Source organism: Lepisma saccharinum, chromosome 6, assembly GCF_977018435.1.
Source record: "Lepisma saccharinum chromosome 6, izLepSacc3.1, whole genome shotgun sequence".
In the NCBI taxonomy this organism is placed as follows: domain Eukaryota; kingdom Metazoa; phylum Arthropoda; class Insecta; order Zygentoma; family Lepismatidae; genus Lepisma; species Lepisma saccharinum.
The window spans coordinates 31,411,534-31,433,834 of NC_139234.1; the positions used below are offsets into that span (position 1 = coordinate 31,411,534).

General features: G+C 36.4%; 1 protein-coding gene across 3 annotated transcripts in view; it reads left to right on the plus strand.

The window, feature by feature from the left end:
* The first annotated feature begins 6,783 nt into the window (after positions 1-6,783).
* LOC145988673 (organic cation transporter protein-like) overlaps positions 6,784-22,301 on the plus strand; it is a 66,007-nt gene continuing 50,489 nt past the window's right edge. For 2 of the 3 annotated variants that reach the window (XM_083123736.1, XM_083123738.1), the window contains exons 1-5: positions 6,906-6,983; positions 10,126-10,283; positions 13,294-13,525; positions 20,159-20,262; positions 21,652-21,806. In XM_083123736.1, coding sequence (XP_082979862.1) covers positions 10,141-10,283; positions 13,294-13,525; positions 20,159-20,262; positions 21,652-21,806 — 634 coding nt within the window. In that variant the 5' untranslated portion in view covers positions 6,906-6,983; positions 10,126-10,140. Of the gene's footprint in view, positions 6,845-6,905; positions 6,984-10,125; positions 10,284-13,293; positions 13,526-20,158; positions 20,263-21,651; positions 21,807-22,301 lie in introns of those variants that run through there. The other variant, XM_083123737.1, reaches the window with a different exon arrangement.

Here is a 22,301-nt window from a genome sequence, read left to right on the forward strand (position 1 = left end):
GAGTCATCATGAGCTTCCTCTGTTTAGAGCCAGGTGAGCACTGAACCTCGGGAATTGGGGGCAGATCAGAAAATTTATTGTGCAAATGATCTGGAATTATCAGATCAACCTCTAAGAAGAGGCCACAGTTACTGTCATCAAAATCCTTAAGATCCTCAATATTGAAATCTTCAACCCATTCAAGCCCTGCATATGGCAATTTATCCATCATAGCGTGACCATAGAGGTTGTTTGCATCTACATACAGTATATAATTTGATGGCCGTGCTGGATCATAATCAGGCATATGCTTGTTATTTGCTCTGGCATATCTCTGGGAACATTGCACCATCCCTCCTCTTATACATTTCTCCATAAACAGATACATATCTTGATCGTGGATCAGATCCAATTGCTTTTTGGTGTTGAAAAATGTTGCGGCCCATGCTAGACCCGGGGCACTGTAAAAATACACTGGGTCCAGTCCATAATTTTGCATGGAAGATTTTCTGAATGCCTGCAATATATCAGCTAAGAGGGTGACATCAAGTTTCAAATATGCCATGTGATAATCACCAAATGTCTGGCAATTTAAATTGTTCCACATCAACTGGGCATGGTGATAATCTTCATCAGTGATTCCAGATCCTCTGATTCTGCTGTAAAACTCTTGTTGTGGTGGCAGAGAACACTCATCAAATTTAGAAAAATCTGTAACATAGTCATATGGATATACACCCTTCCGCCTAATTAATTTCAGGTCCTGATTTGGAAACAATGCACGTGTGATTTTGAATTGATCATCAGATAATTGAGTGGCCAGTGTATCCAGGCTAGCTGATAAAAATCTGTAAGAATCAAGAAATCTTATGTGAATAGGAACACCATCAACTTTAATTATCTTGCTAATAGATATATATTTCTCATCATTTTCAGCTAAAATATTTAAATTCTGCTTCTCAAACCCCTCGTACCTGATCAGATGATGGAAATCATAATTGGATGCTCCATGGCAAAATATGGGGACAAATCTTGGTCTCTTGATCTTAATATTACAGCTATTACACAGGGCCTGTTTATATCGACCATCTGTATGAGAATGGTGTTTCACCTTGATATTTGTATCTGAAAATTCAGAATCACATACCGGGCATTTTTCTGCATTGTTGAAATCCTCAATCTGTTCCTCTGTTAAAGGCAACATGGGCTTTGATTTTAATAAGATGTTAGATGCTATGTCACGGCACACATTTTCTATTCTATGTGCAAATATTTTGATGGCATTTGGTCCCTTGTATGAATATTCTTTAATAACAACACCATCCCGTACAACCACATAACAAAAGCTGGAAGGTTCATGTTGCTGGTATGGTGTAGCTGAAGATTCTTCAGGATCTGGATTGCAGAATGCAAGAGATTTGAGATTCGATTCAGAATCCCAGACAATATATACTGGGTGTTCCAACAAGGCTTCATTCTTTTTGAATTTGCAATTTTCACTTGGATTGGGCATCACCATATGAACAGGTTTATGATTCCCACAGTATTTCAGATGCTCAATTAACTTGTTTTTGGCAATTTCTGCATTCACTTCCCGAACCCCATTTATTATTTTTTGACCATCAAATACAGTTAAGCATCTTCTGCACAACTTGAATATTGTATGAGTTTTGTCTAGTTGTGTTCTCACTAAAGCTTCAAGATTATGTATCAGAGTGTAATGATATGTACCATCCTTTTCAATTAAGAGCAGATCAATCGGAATTGCAGAATCATCATCAATTGTACTGATTCTGAGAGGTGCTATCAAGCAATTGCCAGTGGAACAAGTAAATACATTAATAGATAATTGTTTGCCATTGATGTGCCTGGCCCTTTTTTCAAATTTATCAATATTCTGAACAGACATTGGATATTCTAAACCCTCCATTGCATCGTCAAAAATATGTTCATGCTGTTTGTAATAACTTATTCTCTCAGGATGCCTTGAAACTGGAAACAAAGCAGCTAATATACACCACAGAAAACATTTCTGGTCGGTATTTTCTATATTAACCACGGCTCTTCTGTTTTTAATATTAGCAGGTAATGGCAGATATGTAGAACCTTTTAATGGGCTGAATTCAGAAATATTAACATATAACTTGTGTGGGGATCCGAATAGGCTCCATCCGGACTCTTTTGCCGCAAATTCAGAGTGTTTGATATTCAGTTGATCCATCAATCTGCTTATTATTTTGTCCGAATTTGAATTTGAATATACCGGTACAGTTTCTGTTACGTGGGGGTGTATAAATTTTGTGCCATTTGGTTTCTTATATTGTGTATACAATTTGAGGGAGAGCTTATAAGAGCCAAGATGTGCATTTAGAATTGCCTGGAGATTAGAATTTATACTCTTCAAGAAATTCTCAATGCCACATCTTGGCTCTGATACAAACCGGTAATCCCTAAGTTGGGCATTAAAACTGCTATGGATGGGTGCATGGCGTGGCTGCTTTGCTGCTTTAGCATTAACAGGTGCTTCATGCTTCCTTTTCAGACCAGATGTAGATGGTTGTGGGGGCAATGTTGATGACTGTGCAGAGCAAGTACCTTTATGTTTATAAGTGAAGTATTCCAGATTATATTTTCTATGGCATTTAGGGCATATTTTTGTGGGAGTTCTGCATTTGTCTGGGTTACAAATCTTTTGGTGCTTGGCCCAATTGGGGCTGGATATATTCTTATTGCATTGATTACAATATTTTTGATTCGGCATTTTTGTTGTTGTTTATTATATACAATTTCTTGGGATTCAGATCAAAACTTTATGCTGGATAAAAATATCAGTTGGGTTCAACACTGTCCTTTGTGTGTGTGTGTGTAAGTGTATGTGTGTATACACTTAATATTTTTGGCTTTGGTATTTATATACAATTTCTTGGGATTCAGATCAAAACTTTATGCTGGATAAAAATATCAGTTGGGTTCAACACTGTCCTTTGTGTGTGTGTGTGTAAGTGTATGTGTGTATACACTTAATATTTTTGGCTTTGGTATTTATATACAATTTCTTGGGATTCAGATCAAAACTTTATGCTGGATAAAAATATCAGTTGGGTTCAACACTGTCCTTTGTGTGTGTGTGTGTAAGTGTATGTGTGTATACACTTAATATTTTTGGCTTTGGTATTTATATACAATTTCTTGGGATTCAGATCAAAACTTTATGCTGGATAAAAATATCAGAAATAGACCACAACTTGGCCACAAGTAGACCGGAAGTAGACCGGAAGTAGGCAAACCGGAAGTGGACCGGAAGTGGACCGGAAGTGGACCGGAAGTAGACCGGAAGTGGACCGGAAGTGGACCGGAAGTGGACCGGAAGTAAATATGTGTGGGTGTGCGTGGGTGGGTGTAGGTGGGTGTTAATACGTATGGCTTAGTTTTAAGTGTGGTCAAAAAAAATATGAGGAGGGGCATATTTTTGACAGGTTTATGGACAACAATCTTACAGAAGTGCCTTCTGTAAGTGTAGACAAATCAATCTGAGGGGGGTCATACTTTCTCATGGAATCCATGAGGGCTTTTTTACAAAAATCTTGGATTAGGCGGGGTTCCACACTTGAGCAAAAAGCTCATATGGGCATGTTGAGCTAGTTTTAAGTGTAGCCAAATCTGCTTGAGGGGGGCTCATACTTTCTCGGGTTTATAATATTGTATTTTATACTACTGATGTAATTTAAGAGATATGCAGTAGTTGGTCGGAATTTATTTTACGGCAACTTTATCGCTGCTTGCAATTATCTCAAACACAGATACTCGGGCTGTCACCGTACAACAACGACAATTTTCATAGTGTGTGGAGAACATCAAGGTGAACCATTTTTTCTCAGTGTTACGAGCCGTTGGAAAACAACATTTTCTGTCCTGTAACCAAGCAAACCCTTGGCCAACGCAGCGTTTACTTGAATCAAGTCTCCATCGAGTCTCCGGGTGGCTATCGCAGCGCTTACTTGAATCAAGATTCCATCGAGTGTCCAGGTGGCCATTCCAGCGTTTACTTGAATCAAGTTTCCACCGAGCTTCTAGGTGGGGTTCCAAAACTGGGTGGGCAAAGTGCCAAAACTGGGGGGGGGGGGGCGGAAGGGGCAAGGACAGATTACTTTCCCTTGGTAGATAAGGTTTAGCATAGTGCTGGAGTAAAAAGTGCGGGGGGGCAACTGCACCCCTCGCCCCCCCCCCTAATCGCCACCACTGGTTACTGGCATGTAAAACGACAGTACTCAATGAAAAAAATATCATGCTAGCAGAGATGTTGTGAGGATCAAGCCTCTGATCTTACCCTTTTCTTCAAATTATGCATTTATCACTCCATACAAACATGTTGCTTATTGCATTTTATGCATTGCATTAAGGAAATAATTCCTATTTTCTTTATGAGAGATACTCACACTCCAGAGATGTCTATTCGATCCATATCCTGCTACAAATTTTGCCACTTTTCCACAGACACAACTAAGGAAATGCTAGTGGTAAACTTGAATCTGGGACACGTCCTTGCATGCGTAGCGCACAAAATGCCTTTCTTCGAGAATACGAGATCTGCCAATGACATCAGCAGTGGCATAGCAAGGGATGGGCAAAGTGGGCGACCGCCCGGGCCTCGCACCTAAAGGGGCTTGCGTTGCATGAAGTTGATACAAAAAAAATGCAATAATAGAGATCAGAAAAGGAGATGGAAAAGGCTAATTTTCGTGGGCAATAAGATAAGAACCTTCTGTTTTTAAATTCTAGTAAAACATTATAATTTGAATGAATGCCTCAAATCAGGGGCGTAACATGCAACTGAGCGGACCCTAAGCCTAAGGGGCCCGAAAGAAGTAAAAATTATTATATTTCTCATGTGAAACATTTACGCAAAAATTCACGATAACTTGCTTGGACATTTTTACCCATTTATTATTTTATTGAATATAAAGCCCTTTGTCTTGTCTTTTCTTTTTCTTCCTTCCTTCCTACAGCTTCAGATTTCAGCTCCAGGAAAACAGAGAAAGGCATTTTTAATGCGAATAAAATTATTAAATATCATTTTCGTCAGTAATTTACTATTATTATTATTATTTAAATGTAATAGTTTCCTGACGTATCTCTGAAGATTTTGTTCGATTCACATTGAGATTTCAAATTTAAAGAAAATAAATGGGGGCCTCGAATTCTAATCTCGCCCAGGGCCTCGCGATATGTTACTACGCTACTGGACTGGACACCAGAAACCAGTTAGGTGGTAGAGCAGCCCTAGGCTGAAACTCGCTCAGCAGAAAATAAAAAGACTGTTCTATTCCAAACCTATATAACTAACTATAAATTGTCAATTTATATACGAGGTTTGTAAAGGCGAGCGCCTCCCCACAGAAGGTCGCCCATCTGAATGTCTAAAATTAACCTAATACTCCTGAAGGAGACGTGTAAAACTAAATTCAAATAGTTAATTGACGTCTAATCTAACGGCTGATGGAAGGTGTTTGATTCCATTCCTATGGGTCAACCAGTCCGCCCTTCAACTGCCATATCAGAGAACAACAAATACTAGCTAAATAAATACTCTTTTAGCACAAATATTCACTTTTTGAATGGTATTAGAGGTAGTGTAATGTGATTGTCCCCACAGAAAAATATTCACGCTCTTTTCTCCAGTGATTTATCCACACACACCCAGCACCCCCCAAAATTTCCTCAACATCCCCTGTAATATTCACAGAAACCAAATTTATTGCCATTTTTAGCTCTATATTTTACATTTACACCCCCCTAATTATGAACTTACACCCCAGATCAGGGGCGTCCCCAAAGGTGGTGGTGGGGTTCATAACATAACCCTCCCCTTTGGCCCAGTATACCTAAAGAAGAACGTGAAAGGTAGGAAAAGATGGCAAAATCAGGGCTGACTATTTTTTAAAAAAGTATACGTCCCCCACCCCTGCTCTCGAAAGGTACAACTTTCAAAAGGTAACTTTTTTGGGTAGTAAATAATCTGTGGTGGTTAGGTTAGGCCAATGGGTTACGCTACAGTTGTTCCGGCTAAAGAATGGACTTGGAAAGTATATTTTTATCTTTTCTGTCGAAAGCCAAAGAGGGTCACATGGACCGATGAACCAATCGGCTTTGTCCAGTTGCCGTGGTGACGCGTTGCCAAATTTTTCGTTTCGAGTCGTTTTCGAAACAGGTCGCACCCTCAACAAGGCCAAGCATAGCGGTGCCTAATGGTTGCCGCAGCGCAGCAAGCGAAAAGATCTCCGATTTCCTGCCTCTCCCTGAAATGGGACCGAAGGAGGCATGTTGACAGGAAGAGGTGTCGTGTACGACTGGACAAAAATCAAGCGTGTAACTACCGGTAGCAATACCGCTTATCTCCCCTTGAACTGGAGGCGGAAAGTCTGTGTTTCCTCAAGTTCATTCTTTAGACGGGCGAACTTTAGTTACGTTTGGTTCTCTTAGAAGAAGAAGACGACGAAAGGTCACTTCCTCAGATGTACTATGGTAAATCTCTGCTTCTTACTTTACTATTTTTTAATTATTTTTTTTTTCGCTTTTCTGGATGGAAGTAGAAAGGAAACGTCTGTAGTCTTCATTCATTTGATGTTTCATCCCCATATTACTTGTTAAAAGGAAATGAATCGCTCGAACTGTTTGTCGCCATTCAAACAAATGAATATCACGCTGTATAAATGTCTAGATTCGCTCACTGAGTGGGGTGGGTGCATAGACATACGTGGGCGTTTATCTGTGCATTCGGTAAGCCTGCATCAAAAATCGAATTAATTACATACGCGGCTTAATTCTAAGCGAGAGATATATTTATTAAACTCCTTTACAAGTTATGGTAAGAAGTTATTTTCATTTCATCGTTCATGCCAATTTTTGCAAGCAAATGAACCATCAATAAACCACTGTTGACAACGGGTCCAGCTGATGAATATCACGAGTTTTAAATAAAAGTTGTTTCTTTCATATTTTTGTAGGTATGTTTACATTTCCTTATTTTTAAAACTCTCAAATATAGAAAAGGTATATGTTATTGTCAACTTCTAGACGTATATTTTCAATGTTTTAACTAAAAGGCCTTGCAACCATTTAAATATTTATACATTTAGAATGACACATACACTACCAATGAGAGTACTATTTATATATTTTAAAATAGAATGCACACTCGTATTGTATACAATGTGTTCTCTAAATTCATTTGTAGGCTCTAAAAGAATATTACAAAATTACGGAGTAATTATATATTCAATTATACAATTTTGACATTTAAGAGCGGTGTACAGTAGCTTAAATGCTTGTAATAATTTACTTGCTAAAACATCACCATTACTGGGTTTTAGCTACAATATTTCTTAAATTAAAATAAGTATGAAATTTTCATGTTACAGTGTATTTGTTGTGTACTTATCAATAATTTACAGCATATTAGAGAAATGGGAGCAAGTAACATCCTCTATGCCTTTTTAAGATGAAAGTTAAAAAAAAATTACCGGGCACAGACTGTTAGTACAGCAGTGCAAATTGACTCTGGGTACAAATTTAATACGCCTAATGGAAAAACACTGCATTAAATTCATTAAAATAATAATTCAACTTGCAAATGATTGTCAGTAGGAAGTGTGTGTGTGCATGTATTTATATAAGATAGGCTATGTTTGTGTGCTTTTTGTATGTAGCTGGTATATGACTACCTCATTCAGATTTTGGAGCGATTTTACAATACAGGGAATTTCTCCATTTTGTTTGAAATTCGGCATACTCACTAATTTTGACCCCCTAATCACGAATCTGCAGTCAAAATTTGGCGCTCACACGTGGAAATAGCAAAATAATCGAAATTAAGTTCTTATTTCCACACCCTCGATTTCCGAATTTCCCGCCGGTTCCGGGCTCCGCCCCTGGGGTAATCGACCTACCGCCCCCAACCGCTATCGCGGCCCCGCCTATATCTATAGACTCCCTGTTAAGGGCATGTTAGAAAGTGGCCGGATTCACCTGCCCCCAAATAAGCGCCAAATTTATACGTGAGCGCCAAATTTTAAGTGCAGATTCGTGATTAGGAGACCCAAATTAGTAAGTAACCGAAAATTCAAACAAATTGGAGAAATTCCCTGTATTGTTAAATTATACCCAGATTTTACATAAGAAATGTTTGGGTGTTGAAGGGTATTATTGAATGGGGGGAAGGAGAAATATCCAACTCTTACATATTAGGCCTTAATTGATGTGTGGGTCCTGGGGGGATTTTTTGAATGAAACGTTGGGGGAGGGGACAGTATCCAACTCTAGATCTTAGATTATGGTGGGTATTTTAGTTAGAGGGGGATTGAGCATTAAATTGAGGGGGGTATTCAATTTTTGTGTATTACTATTGTCTTAGACTGTTGCGGAAAGTCTGGTGTGGAGACTGAGAATTAATTTTTTGAAGGAGGCAATATCACCAGTAAGTCTAAAATTGGTATGGAAATTTTGGTGGTAGGATTGAGTATTAAATTTAAAGGGGGAGATAGGAAGCTCTTGATGAAGTGTTAAATCTTAGATTTTAAAGGGATTTCTGTAGTGGAGAGAGAGTTGTAACATTAAATTTTGGAGACTGTATTTAGCGATATGATATCCACACGTTTTCGAATCTGAAAGTGCCAAAATAGAAGCTATAAAAGATTAAATAACTCTGGATCCTAAGAAAGTATTGACATCCCCATTAAATTAATATTCTTGAAAGCCTGCAAAGAAATGGATATAAATATGTGAAGTTTTATACTATAGCTGCATTACAAGACAAAGCGATATTCATCAAACTCATTAAAATATAATGCTTAGTGTTGGTATACTGCGTAATTATTGTTCTGAGTTACTAAAATAATTCTATTTACCCCAAGAAAATGGGGGAAGGGGGGTGAGGTCTTTGAAAGAGGAACCTTATTATATTATCGACCTGAGCTTAAGAATTTCTAGCTAGGGTTCTGTAATGTCTCCTGAAACAATAATTGAAACGGTCATACTTCTGAGCATGTTATTTGGATGACAATTTTGAATTTTCTATCTTTACCTTAAGTTGTGTAACAATTTGTGTTAAATACTCAAATTGTGAGTTGTATAAACCCACTCAAAAACACTATATGCATATTTACGTAAATTAATTTGGTACTAGTTTACTATCCTTCGGACACATTTATTTATTTTTACAGAAGAAACTACTTACCGTAATAAGTTCCTGTAGCATTGTCGAACATCGGGAAGGTGTTTTGTGTGATGTGGGAATGTTTCTTAGCTGAAATTCATGTTGTTCGTTGAAAATTAATTCTCCAATGGAGAATAGCGCTTGGCGTGTACACCTTCGTACACCATCACGCATCGTGATTGTGTTTTGTTCATGTTCATTGGGTATCCAGTGTTTCAAACTGTCTGCGTTTGCAACGAGAGTTAAAAGGATGGCATGTCGCTAGCCCCACGAACCATTGGCACGTGGTTAGGTTAGTTCAGTTAGGTTACGCAAACATAGTTAAAATTTGGTGTCGTGTTAGTATCAGGATCTAGAAATTGGAAATAATTGCGAACCATTGACGCTAGCCCCACGAACCATTGGCCCTAGACCCACAAACCATTGGCACTAGCCCCACAAACCATTGGCGCTAGCCCCACGAACCATTGGCACGTGGTTAGGTTAGGCAAACATAGTTAAAATTTGGTGTTGTGGTAGTATCAGGAATATATATATTTGGTTGTGAAACAAAAAAAATATCGCGAAAATCGACAGTTTCCATTCCGAAAACTAACGCCTTATTTTCGCTTATTTTGCAATTTCTATATGTTCTACACCTTCAGGGATGTTCCGCGAAGCAGATACGTAAGTACGAATGTCAAAAATTGACGAAACGAAAAAATTAGAGGTGTCCGAAGGATAGTAAATTTTTACCGATACGGTCATAATTAAATACTTTGTTGGGGATTACGATATGGTTTGAGGGCGCGAATGATATGATTTGGGGAAATGCATTATATGATTTGGGGGAGGGGATGCGCACCCCTGGTGGAACTTTATATGTAACTGATTTAGCATTTAGAAGTCATTGCTAGTGTAATGTGGTAATAATATTTTGTCTTCTTTTATTGCAGGCTTTTATTTAAAATATGGATTTTGACACAATAATAGAATCTTTAGGAGAATTTGGAAGATATCAAGCATTTATATACTTTTTACTATGCTTGCCAGTGATATTCTCTGCAGCCTCAATTGTAGGATATGTATTTACAGCAGGAATACCAAAATACAGGTGAGTGTATTTTTTAATTTGAAAATACCACATGCTCAGAAATCATGGTAACTTTGTATTAAGGAAAAAAAAAAATTTTAGTCTGCACTACATAATGAATTAAACTGTTACAAAACCAAGAGGTATGGATATTTTGTTTTTTTTTGTACTTTTCCATTGAACAGATTTGTGTATGTGAATATGCTAAGATCAGTGATTTAAGAAATTTTCGAAAATAGGGTAGGGGTAATGGGGAGGGTTCTAGCAGCAGCCTGAGATAATGATTCCATACCTTCAACATACAAGAAGTACACACACACAAATATCCAGTGGTAATGGTAATCATAAACAAAATGCTGAAACTATTAATATCAGTGTCTGAGTGTACAAAATGTGTAAAAAATAAACAAACAACTACACACTAGCATGTAAATAAATGTGCCATCTGTACGCCCTCAAGAAAGTGAAATATTTTGCATGGTTTATGAAAATTATGTTATTTATGAATGTTTTAAGTTGTTTTTGTTTCACGGAGATGTATTATTGTGAAATAAAGTCCATCTGTTACCTTACCACAAATCAGAAGAGCCCAAAAGCTTCGTGCACGTGAATATAGCCCCCAACACAACATTCCACAACAGCAGCTGTAATTTTACATTGTTAGATTTGGAGTTGATAGTAATTTCCGGTGTGTTCTTTCACTATTTTAGTGTACTATATGTCCAGATAGTAAATGCTCGGTTGATGGTGGCGTTCCAAGCAAAAATTCAAATATGAAAAATTTTAAGGTCTTTTCTGGGAGTTACGTCCCTATAATGTATTCCATAAGGAATGGGTGGCAGAAGGTAAAAAATTGTAACAGTCTGGAAAAACAACTACATCTGAAACAAAATAGGCGAGAAGAAATACACTCGCCAGTGGTGCCTTTCCACATTTTGTAAGAGGTTTAATGCCAAGTAGTTTCTCTTAAAAACCATTACATTTTTATTAAAATAACAGTCGTGCCGAAATGTGTAATTAATTCCATCCTAGGTATACACTAGTTGGCACTGCACTGTAAAGAAAGTTCTGCCTTTGATGAGAAGTAAACCCAGGACCATTGCAATGTTGGCAAGTTCTTCTCTGTCGCACGCGTAGCCTTCACGATATGACGTCACCCCCTTTGTTGAATCACGTGGTTCCACAAACGAAACCTCCATGTTGTGGAGAGATGAGTAATTTTGTAAGCAAGGAATATGGTTGTATAAAGAGGGGGGAGGTGATGAAGTTCTTTCAGTTTTTAAAGAATGTTTGTATGTAGTTAGGGACTGATGAGTGCAGTGATACAAACTAGATATCTTTTTCGCTCACTGCATGTATACAATGCCTAAAACTGCACAATTTTTCAAAGGTATAAAGCAACATAAATCATTTATTATTTTAATAGAAACTGAAGCAATATAAATGGTAAACTGAAAGAAACATCACATTATGAAATGACAGCTTGACACTGGTTTACAAAGAATTCCAACATTAAGTTTGTGTCTGTGTATTGATTTAGAGGCAAGATTTAATAGCAAAGGTAATCAGTAAACCAATGATGCACTAAGCAAATTATATAGTTCCATCAATTCCATACAAACACTAGTTTTAAATAATATACTCTTTATTGTTTTTATTACTACATTATCTCATTTTATGGTTTCAATTTTATGAAAGTAGTTTTGTATTGAGCAGTTTCAAAAGTATATATTTCACAGACTTACATTAATTAGCATTCTATTGTTTAAAAAAAGTGTTGTAGGGGAGAATCGAACCAGGAATCCTTCGTGTGGCGAGGAGGTAGTATCATAGTGACTGGACCACACAGTTCTTGATCTATTCCTTACATGACTACACATGTGTTGAAACCATATTGCACTATTTTATCTGCTATTCATAGAAAGTATTTCAAACATAATATTGCAATTAAATTGATGTTTTTCGAAACTACGAAACATTGTTTTCTTGTTAACTGTAAATGTTGAAAACAAGTGAATTTAGAATTCTGTCACAGACAGGATAGCCCATGTCATGTGTGATTCAATAGTCTTACCTACAGAAGACTGCAAGCTGAGCATGCAAAGTTCTACGATTGGCAAGCATCGTGATCTCTGCCTGAGACCACAATTCAGTCAACGCAAAGGTTCTCTTGGCAGTCTGACATCATCCTTGGTTGATTTGCATCGGTGTGCCCAAGAATTTGTAAAAGAGGTATATGGGTTACCATGGCTTCTTCTATTTAAATAAATCATATTTTGCCTCACAGTTGGGGCACAAAGGGTTAAGATTTTCACCAATATCTCCCTGTCCATTCTATTGCCTCCTGTAGGAAGTAATTCAGTATTGCAGGAGCTACATGGAAAAACACATCCTAAGTGGTGCCGACAAGTAATTAAATTTATCAGAAAAAGAGTTTTCATATTCATATATTCTCCCTCTAATAATTGTCCAAAAGCAATAATTCTACTAAATAAAAATGTCGGTTCTACAAGAGGTTTGAACCTGCGACCTTCAGACAACTAGGCCAGCTCTTTACCACTTTCCCACTTCATCAAACTTAAGATATATAACAAGCAATCTTCAGGCAACAAATAAGTTTTCTTGTTCTTTAACAAACACAGGAGCTGCAGAAATTTCAGTGAAATATGCTGGCTCAGCCAGAACACCTAAAGCTAGCTAGAGCCCCTGCTTCACTTCACCCGATTGGTCACTGGAATTGCCTCTGTCAGTGGTATTGCAATGGAATCTATTTACTATTTTGAAGTGTTAATGACATCGATGGTACCTCATTACTACCAGCATAGAGCTGTGTGATTGGCGCACACAGGAGCTGTACTATGTAGAAATTTCAGTCAAAAATGTTATAAATGTAAGTTCTTATAACATACATGAAAGAAAATCTGAAATAGAAGAACACATTTTTATGTAACAAAATCTGGTGAAATGAGAATATATATCTGATGATAATGATTGTTCTCATCATCTTCCTGTTGAATTAATTTCGTTTCAGATGTTTCATTCCACATTGTGATAATTCTTCACATTCATTCTACAACGAATCTTGGTTAGAGTATGCAGTGCCATTTGATAAGCATGGTGACCCAGTGAGATGTTCCATGTATGTTCAGAATTCTTCAGTTTCAAATGAAACATGCACAGCAGATATATTTACTAGCACAGTAGAGAAGTGCCATAAGTGGGTATATGATGACAGTGATTTTAAGTCTACAATTGTTACTGAGGTATGTAAATTTAGAACCGTTGATATTGTTTGAAGTTTGTTTTAAGTTCACTTTATGTACAGATATGTTAATTGGGACTGTATTTATAGTTTAAAATAGGATACGAACCACTATGTACCTCCACTGGGTATAAAACCCGGTGCCCCATGACTACAAGCTGACATTGTTATCATTATATGATGGTATTGCATAATAACATTCCTTTGTTATTTTTTGAACCTTTTAATAGCATCTTTAACTTCAGTGATGCTAAGTTTTGGGACTAAAGATTCAACTGAGTGCTTTTTGTTTATTTCTGATTTGTCTCCACCATGTATATTTAGCAATTCAGTAAATAACTTTTCCACTTCTATAGAATATCACTTCAAATAGCCAAAAAATTCACCTGTCTTTACTAAATATATTTTAGGTTATCATTCTTTTCTAAACTCATTTCCTCTTTTACTCATCTCTGATATTTTTATTTTTGCTGTTTTTTTTTAAAAAATAATCTCATTTTCTGTACATATGATTATTTATGAAAATAATTTTACAGTCTTCCCTGAAAAACTACTTCGATATCCTGTATCATTAACAAACTGTACTGTTTTAAGAGATGAATTTTTTTATTATTATTTGAGAAGCAGGCTGCTCCTAAATTTTGATTTTCAGTAGTACCACAAAAGAATGTGTAATTTTTGCTTTGGCCTGAGCAGCTACTACGTCAATATTTGTAGGTATTTCCTTAGCTGTGAGCTTCCAAACAGTTAGTGCCTTTGCTGCAAGAGGTCCCAGGTTTGATTCCTGGTGGAAGTCCCAGAATTCAATTTTCACACAGCATTGTGAGGACGAGAAAGTAGCAAATCACAAAACAGCTGCAATGTGCTGACCATGATTCCTCAATGAAAAGCCGCTTGGCAGGTGTTGACCCTTAGAGGTCTGTTGCTGCATGGACTTTAGGAGTTTAGTTTATCTCCTTAGCTGTAGAATAAAATGCCTTGGATGTGTGGAGGATTAGAACATTAAAGGTACCCAATTTATGTCTCTTATGATCTATATACCAGGGACCTCCCAAAGTAGTCACCATCCAGAGATCTGTGTAGGTACTATGTATTTACCCCCAGAAGATTTTATTTTGTGGAATGTACAAGCCCTCAAAGCTGACCCTAGGGAGGGGGTGACTCGGACACTCACCCGAGGCCTCGCGCAAGATAAAAATTATTGTTTATGCACTGTTTAGTACGAGTTCATAGGATGCTGGTGCTTCCAATTAAGCAACTATCTCATGATTTCATAGATTGTTTTGACATATATAAAAATTACTGAAATCACATTCTAAACGAAGTTCTTCATAAAAATCTTATTCAAATATTTCAATCAAAAATAATATTCACTCTTCATTTAATTATAGATTAAAATCATGAAATGAAAAATTATTTTACATGATACCATGTAAATTCACTACAGCCTCGAAATTCAATGAAAAGCTAACAAGAAAGAAGTATCATAGAGAATGTTAATTGATTTGATAAAAAATTGCAATTTTGATACATAAATTAATAGTTTGATATTGAATACGGAGAGTTTTGTAATTAAATATAATGAATTTTGCAACACTAATTTAGAAACTTTTATTAGCCTCCCATTTATTAACCTTCAACATAATAATGCCAAATATGTACATTGTTTCTTTATTAATTGTAATACCAGTAATGTTTATATTGGGGTTACGTAGGACACCTGTACTTCAGAATAAGGAGCAAAAATAGCTGAAATTTTCATACCTCTCAAAAATTTTGGTTATAGGCCCACCTAGGACCAGCCCTGCATGCTGTCATGTTACTGCTTTTTGACAGTTTTTTTTTTTTTTTTGTACAGAGCAACCTTTGTAAACACCTAACCTCTAATATGAATGAATGAGTACACCTATTTTGGTCAACGGAATCCTCAGATCTAGCTGGAAGCATCATATAAAAATTCACTAACTTTGTCATTGTGGAATGCTTCTAGAGTCATGACAGGCTGCACACATACACACCACAAATGGAGCAGAAACATTTGCTGGGAATTCAAATTGAAAGAAGCAGAAATGGAATTTTTACACTTCAGAGCACTTACACTGGCAGACTTCTTAATCAGTCTGATTTTTACAACCAAAAAGAGTAATAGTTTAAGAAATGTAATGCAAGTATTTCTTGCTTGAACATACAAAATTATTTTATGAAACTGTTGAAGTTGCAATGGAAGCATTGTAATTGTAAGGTGGTGGTGATAATAATTTGGCATACTTGTAATAAGAATAATTTATGCACAATTTATATAATAATTTGACATGTGAGGAAGGAAAGTTTTGAATTACTAAAGAAATCAAACCTAACTCGCCTAACCTACTTGGAACCTTTGAACGTTAATAAAAAATATACCATACTAGAAACTGTCTTACACCTTGTGCTGGAATATGCACTATAATTTGCTATATCTTTATAAACGGTGATTTTAAAATAGACAACATTTCAAAAGCTTCATGTGTCCATCATCAGTATGGCTCGGATAGTTATGCACTAAAAAAACGCAAAATATGCACTAAAAAAAATGTAAAATACGCACTTAAATATGCACTTTGAAAACCCGTTTAATTTATAAATGCTGTATATTACAAACTATGAAAGATTACATGCCAGGCAATGAGTATGCATTATTCTGAATGCTCATTCGCTACACAGATTTTTTCAATAAATGTGGTTCTGGTTGTGTTAAATGAAACACAATACATTACAGGTCAAGATCGCATTTGATAACAACATGTCGTCTCAAATTTTCGAACTTGAAACTCTGTTTTCAGGGAGAATAGTTTTATATTCAGAAAACACACATTCCACTTTGCAACATACAAGTAAGTGGACTGTATTTTAGGGCAACAAAGTCAGGCACATCAAGTTCCAGATCATCCACACGTTGTCCATTTGTATGCAGAATTTTGCAAACTTTCACCATTGTTGCATACCCAATGTTCTTTTTCAATAATGCACCCAATTTCTGTACATACACAGGATCTTCAACCTGGGCGAGGACCTCTGTAACGTCTTATATAATGGTGATGCTTGTTTGAAGTTGTAACTTGTTTCAAGTTCTTGAAAGATGAAAGACAGAGAAAAGATAGGAGAAGAAGAGAAGCGAGGAGAAGATAAATAAATACAGTATATGCTCGGTGTTGGTTGTGGATACAAAAATATGCACATCAACAACTTATTTTCATACAAATAAACACCTGCATTTGAAATATGCATTTTATAATGGAACCACGAGTAAAACAACCTGCGCAGACGCGCGACTCCTGTGCACCGTACCCCTGCGAGTAGGGTGAGAGTGGGGGAGAGTGGACCATGCTTCCTTATGGCCCGAGGTGGAGGGAAGAAGGGAAAGCTGCACGGGGACTTTCCGTCCCAAGGTTTTTTTCCTTGTGGTCGATCTATAGTAAAAAATCCTTAAACATGCATTTGCATATGTAATATGCAAGATGCATAATTATCCGAGCCCTAATCATCAGTATCAGTGCAGTAGGAAGGACTATATTCATTATAGTTTGTTTGATCAGTTCTAAGATGGTCAATTAGAGATTACTGTGCTACCTTCATTTGGTGCAAAGGTACATAAACCTTAATCTTAAAACTCAACTAGCTTATCTACAGGGTAGGGTTCTTTGTAGACAACAAAACCAGACAGGATGCCTTCCAATGGAGACGTTTAAATGAATATATTATTTAAACACAGACACAGGATACGTGGAGTAAGAATATTTACATGATAAGCTACATTCTTCTATAATTTTCTCGTTTTACAGTCAATTTTCATCTCAATATTCTTTTTATTATTTATTTTCTCTATTTGGAGATTCTTCTATTTGTACTTCCTTCGTAATGGGCAGATCTGGATCGGGACTTCCTTCTCAATGGACGGTCTGGATCGGAACTTCCTTCTCAATGGACAGTCTGGATCGGAACTTCCTTCTCAATGGACGGTCTGGATCGGAACTTCCTTCTCAATGGACAGTCTGGATCGGAACTTCCTTCTCAATGGACGGTCTGGATCTGGACTTCCTTCTCAATATGGAGGAACTGGACTTCCCTCTTAATTTCAATTTATTTAGGTTTTGACTATTTAACGAATTCCTTTATCCTTTTCCAACTTTTTCCTTTAAGCTTTGGGAATAATACTAATATCCTCCCTTGGGGCTGCAATTGGAACGCGCCACCAATAACTAGGTACAACAGAGTGTATACTTGGTGCAAACGATTGACACGCGCATCCAAGTAGGTGCTACGGTTAAACCGCGCAACCAAAAAGTGCTGTGGGGCGTCGATCAGAACGTGCTCGCCACTGATGTAAACAAAATTTCCCCTATGGGAATGGTAAATCAATCAGACAGATGCAATATCTGTTCAAAGACACAAACTTGTATCAGTGCTTTGACTTCCTTAATTTTCATATTAACTTACATGTGATCACTGATTTGATTTATAAAATATATATATTAATTTACTTCTTTCATATTTATTCTTTGTCTTCTTATAATATATTCTATTGTTTTTCATCTTTCCAATTTGCTTTGTTCTTATTTATAAAATTATTCACATATATTATGCCAATTCTTAACCTTGCATGCCTGGTGCTGCCATCTCTATTCTTCTTTGGCAAACTATTCACATTACTTGGTCCTATTGGGTACCTAACAACTGAAATATTTTAAGCAAAGCACTACACAAGAAACACATTTTAGTTGTTTCAATAGCAATCAAAAATAACATCTATGTGCTCGTCAATGATTTGTAGTTTGGTAGAATGTTGTGAAAAGTGAATTAGTATCAAATAGAAATGCATGAACATTTTGAGTGATAGTGATTGAATCTTATAAATAATCCACTTTGGTAAGTAAAAATACTAAAATAATAATAATGTCTCCGATTTGCCAAACCTCGTGATTTATGTAACAATTTTATCTTGAAAGTTTAAGTTCAGGTTGAAAGTAGAACTGAATCGACAATGATGCTCTCATATATAAAACACAGATAATGTCAGTTGAAATTTATTCATTAATACCAGCTGATACTTTTCCAGAAAATAAAATTAATCAAAGTTTTGACAAAAATGCTGACTCCTCAAAAATGATGTATGACATGTTTGCAGAGAGTAAATATTGTGGAAATTTTATACTCCTGTTCACATAATGTAGCACATTTTATAAGGTTGGACAGTTGTGGTATGTGCCACATCATCTCAACAGGAGTGTAAAAAAAATTCAAAGTTTTAATTTATTTTGAAACTGCTAAATTGATGGATATAATTGCAGTCGAATACTTATATATTAATACTAATGAATATTTTGGATTATTTTTAATTGTCACAATTTTCAAGCATTGGTGTCGGTGGTTATCGATGTGATATCATCATCTGGAAGCAAGGACGTATCCAGGGTGGTGGGTCCAGGGAGTCCAGACCCCCCCCCCCAAATTTATTTCATATTTTTGAAAATACTATGGTAGATTCAGCATACTTCCTGATGAGAGACTTAACGTAGCAGGTATAGAACAATTCTCTCTATGCGCACGGTTTGTGGATTCTGAGAATAACATCCACCAAAAATTTTAAGTTTCACAGTGGGTAGTGATACATCAGCTGAAATCTGACTTCAGTTCTTCTTGAAGAATGTCACAAACTTGATCCAGCCGCAGTTGAAAAGAGACTTTCTTAATTGCAATCTTTATTGTGAAAAGGTTTTCAGTTTTACTCTACAGTTGTCAAAGTACTTACAGACCTCGTCACCAATTAGGCTCTGCTCTTCCTTATGCAAGAGATGTCGTAGAACCATTTCAGAAACTTTGGGAGATTTCAGACGAAGAGTTCATCCAAATCTTTCAAACTGCTTCTGAAAAGTGTCGAAAGACGTTCATATCTGAATGTGCGATTCCAAGAATAACAAAACACCAAACAAGACGTGGTAGTCATTCTCGGACTATTGTAGTGGAATATTTCCGCAGGAATATATCCATTCTTTCTGCTGATGACTTATTAAATAATCTGACAAATAGATTTCTCAACATGAAATTTGTCATAATTTGAAGTTCTCCTGCCAAGAAATACTTCTCCACAGCATATAGTTAAATTAGAAAGCCTTTCAGTGTATTATGGAAATTGAGGTTTAGGTACAACGTAAAGGGCTGAATATCTCCTTTGGTTTCAGAAGTGGAAAAGCGATTGTGTCTCACCATGGCATAGTTGTAATGTCGTCACCTCGTAATCAATGGGTCATGGGTTCGATCCTTTGTAGAGGCACAAAGTGGTTAGGATCCCTCTATAAACTGTAGGTCTAATCCTGTTAGCCTATCTGTGCATAAAGCGTACTTAAAGCACACACTAATAATAATAATAATGATATAAAAAAGCACATATAGCATGGGGGTGTGCACTTCTGGTTGGACCCCCCCCCCCCCCAATTTTATTTCTGGAAGTCTGGATGGTGTAATTTTAGCTACAAGATAAAAATTTTATCTCTTGATGAAGATTGATATTTATCGATTGAAATGTTTGAGTCCACAAAGCAACACCACTATAAGATATGTTGCAAATTTATTTTAACATTTTTCTTCTGTTTTTTAGTGGGATATTACATGCAACAGAAAATGGATGATTTCTGTAGTTGGAACAGTTTATTTCTCTGGGATATTTGTTGGCTCAGTTCTCTTCGGTTTTCTTGCAGACAAGTAAGTATGGTGCAATAATTACTTTCATTAAGTTAATAGTTAATTGTAAATCATGATATAGTCAGTATAACTTTACTTGTCAGTTGCTGCTTCTGTTTCCTTCTGTATGCCTGTTAGATCAAATTTCATCAATCAATAATACAAGATCCGCCCATAAAAAACCCTACATTTTTTTTTTAAGGAAAGAAAACCAGTAATTATCTTCAAATGACTTTATGACCTTCAAAATAATCACCAGAGGAGGCAATACACTTTGAGCAGTGTTTGTACAGGTCTTGGAAACACTGTTGATAGTCATTGACAGTAAGCATTCACAAAATACGCGTAACATTTAATTCAATGTCCGCGACATCGTCAAATCTTCACCCTTTCATAGCCATCTTAAGCTTGGAAAAAGGAAAAAAAATCAGCAGGCGATAAGACCGGAGAATATGGAGGGTGATTGATCACTGTCACTGAATGCTTAGCAAGATATTGTTGTAAAGACAATGCAGTATGAGGATGAGCATTATCGTGTAACAGAAATCATTGGCCAGAATCACAGAGGTCCTTCCTAACCCACTTTATCTTCTTTCTGAGTCGACCAAGCACTTCCTTTAATACCACTGATTGACTGTTTGGTTTTCAGGGACAAATTCATGGTGGATCAGTTCTTGGGAATCAAAAAATTCGATGAGCAGCACCTTTGTCTTCGATTTTGACATCCGTGCTTTTTTCTTGACGGGCGAGAACTGTCCTTTCCACTGCACACCCTGTCTTTTTGTTTGCACCATTCATACACCTGGATTCTTGATAATGCCGCATTGCCATACACTGCCCGTATCATCTGTTACGTTTCGGTAAATGATTTACCCAATTTGTAACAAAACTTTATGTTGTAACGTTGTTCCATCTTGGTGCGCGTATTTTGTATGCCGCCTGCACACAACCTGCATCTGATGCACACTTGCCTCGATACCGACTGCCTGTAACAGGTTGGAATATGCACTGATGGGACGTTTCGTTATAGCTCTTTGCAGTGTTGCCAGAATACGGTACCTTTTTATTTGGTTAGGTTCTTTTTTTTTGACAGTTCAGTTTCTTTATGGGCGGACCTTGTATGAATACCAGTTTTAAGAGTACTTTTGTCATAATACTGTTGGTGTCTGCTGAAGTCCCGCTTTATTAATTAATTTGTTTCCATATTTTATTTTTATTTTATAGAGTCACAATTAAGAGTTGTTTTTCTTAAATTATTTTGTTACTTCCTTGAAAATTGTATAGTAATTTTTCAGAAATGGATAATCCATTGTAAGACAGCAAAGTTTTATTAATGTTGTAATCTAATCATTACTATGCATAACATTATGATTTTTAATACTTTTGCATATTTATAACTTCTGTTCTCAGGTTTGGAAGAAAGAAAGTGCTTATGCTGTGCATTATAATAATGCTTGTGTCAGGAATTGGAATTGCATTGTCAGAAAATTTTATTACGTTCATAATTTTGCAGTTTTTCAATGCGGTAGGAAATGCAACGATATTTCCTACAGCTTTCATTCTGGGTAGGTAACAAAAGTCCGTTTTCATTGCATTGATGTTGCATGGTTAATGTTCCTGTTGCACTTTAATATCCATGTAGTTTCCATATTACATTAAAATATAAAAATGTACATATTATTGTTTATTCACTCTGTGTTTTTACAGATGCATGTGTATATTTTTCAGAACAACAATAGCCTTCCTGATGGAATAGTGGTAATGTTGCCACCTTGTAATGAAAGGACCCCAGGTTCAGTGACTGGTGGAAGCACATAGTTTGTCAGATCATACTTGAAATTGTAGGTCCAGTCCCGATTAGCCTATCTGTGCATAAAATGAACTTAAAACTCGAGAATGAAAATAGTCACATGCATTTGTGTTGAAACATTGAGAGCTTTCTGACTTTAATAACTACATTTTTTATTTTATTCGGTATGTAATACAAGAAGCAAATTCGTTGTGTCTAAAGATATCTGTTTGGTGGTTACGCAGAGCTATGTAATTCACTCTGATAAGTT